This window comes from Oxyura jamaicensis, chromosome 8 (genome assembly GCF_011077185.1).
Source record: "Oxyura jamaicensis isolate SHBP4307 breed ruddy duck chromosome 8, BPBGC_Ojam_1.0, whole genome shotgun sequence".
Taxonomy (NCBI): domain Eukaryota; kingdom Metazoa; phylum Chordata; class Aves; order Anseriformes; family Anatidae; genus Oxyura; species Oxyura jamaicensis.
The window spans coordinates 30,555,440-30,557,033 of NC_048900.1; the positions used below are offsets into that span (position 1 = coordinate 30,555,440).

Consider the following 1,594-nt stretch of genomic DNA (forward strand, 5'->3'; position numbering starts at 1 on the left):
GTCGGCGGACGCCGACGGCTCGGCCTCGGGAGCCTCCCCGGGACCTTCCCAGGACTTTCCCGGTGCTTTTACCCCAATTTAGGGTTTTGTTCCCCGTGTTGACCCATCTCTCTTTTTCCAGAACCCCCACGCGTCCCAGTGGAAGGACCCGGCGCTGAGTCAGCTCATGTGCTTCTGCCGGGAGCGACGCTACGCCGACCAGTGGGTGCCGGTCATCAACCTCCCCGAGCGGTGACGGCGCCGCGCCGGGCTCGGTGGGATGCTTGCCGTGCTTTCGCACTTAGCTCAGGAAGGAAACTTCCCCCTGCCCTCGCGCGAGGATGCCGGGGAAGGGGAGGGGGGGGGGAATAGAGGTTAAAAAAAAAAAAAAAAATCCATAAAAAATAGGATAAGAATGTCGAGGGGGTGGACTGGCCTTGAGCCGCGTGGGACGGAGGACGAGCACCGCGGCGGCCGGGAAGCCAAGGGAAGGAGCCTGGGAGCGGCGCGGGAGGAGCCCGGAGCCTGTCCCGGGAGCGAGGACGCCGCCGAACGCCCCTCGAGGTTTCTTAAAGCGCGACTTGCGGGTTCTGGTTCAACTCTCTGAAGAGCTCAAAGGTTAATCGCCACACTTCACAACCGATTTTTTTTTTTAAGCGTATTTTGGGAGGTTGAGTCTCGAGTTTTTAATGCTAAGCTATATAGTAAGTTATTTTATGATATTGATTAAAAAAGAAGTTATTTATACTCCGCGGTCTCGTCAGACCCCCCTGGAGCAGTTGGTCCTGGCCAACCCCAGCTTTTAACAGGCGGCTGGTGAGAGCAGCCGCCCTCGCCTCGTTGTTTGGAAGTGGATATTGCTTTGTTTTGGGGTGGTTTGTTTTTTTTCTTTTTGGAATAAAGTTGAAACTCGGAGCCTCTGCGCTGTTTCGTTGCCTTCCCTCGCTCGGCAGCGCCCCGTCCCCGGGGCTCGGCGGGCGGCTGCGGTCCTGTTGCGCTGGTCCTGGAATGGCACCTGGGCTCCTGCCTCGCCCCTCCCGAAACCGGCACATGAAAAAGCAGCCGGCCTTCTGCAGGAAACGTTGCTTATTTTTCTTCAAGCACCGCCACTTAAAAGCATAGTTTGAACACCAGGAAGCACTTGGGACGCTCTGAAAGCCCCGCGGGGGTTGAGTCTTCTCGAAAAGTGGGGAAACTCGGCTTCTTTCTGCAGGATCCCTTTACCCCCTGTGCTCCCGGCGGTGCTGCCGTCAGCCCCAGCGCGGCGCAGCACGCCCCGCCAGCTGCCAGCCCCTTTCTTCCCTGCTGGCTTCGTTCCCCGTGCCTCTCCGGAGCCAGCCGGGGAGGGCAGCAGGCACACAGGGCCCCCACCAGCAGCTGCCTTCATTCTCGTTGTCGCACGCCACACAAAGCCCAGCTCCCCCGGGGCAGAAATCCCCGCTCCTGGCCCCAAAGGAGCCGTGCAGCTGACGGCGGCACCCCCACCGCTGCCGCAGGTGCCGGCAGAGCAGCGCCCACGCGCTGCCCGGGGCCAAGGTGGGAGGCTCCGGGGACACCGGTGACCTACATCGGGGCTGCCGAGGTGCCCTGGTTTCTGCAGCCCCGCCACGGGCTG

The 1,594-nt window shown here is 61.0% G+C and overlaps 1 protein-coding gene across 1 annotated transcript in view; it reads left to right on the plus strand.

Annotated features, from left to right (window-relative positions):
• GADD45A (growth arrest and DNA damage inducible alpha) overlaps nucleotides 1-897 on the plus strand; it is a 1,709-nt gene extending 812 nt beyond the window's left edge. The window contains exon 3 of the mRNA XM_035333389.1: nucleotides 83-897. Coding sequence (XP_035189280.1) covers nucleotides 83-235 — 153 coding nt within the window. The 3' untranslated portion in view covers nucleotides 236-897. The remainder of the gene's footprint in view (nucleotides 1-82) is intronic.
• The last annotated feature ends 697 nt before the right edge of the window (nucleotides 898-1,594 follow it).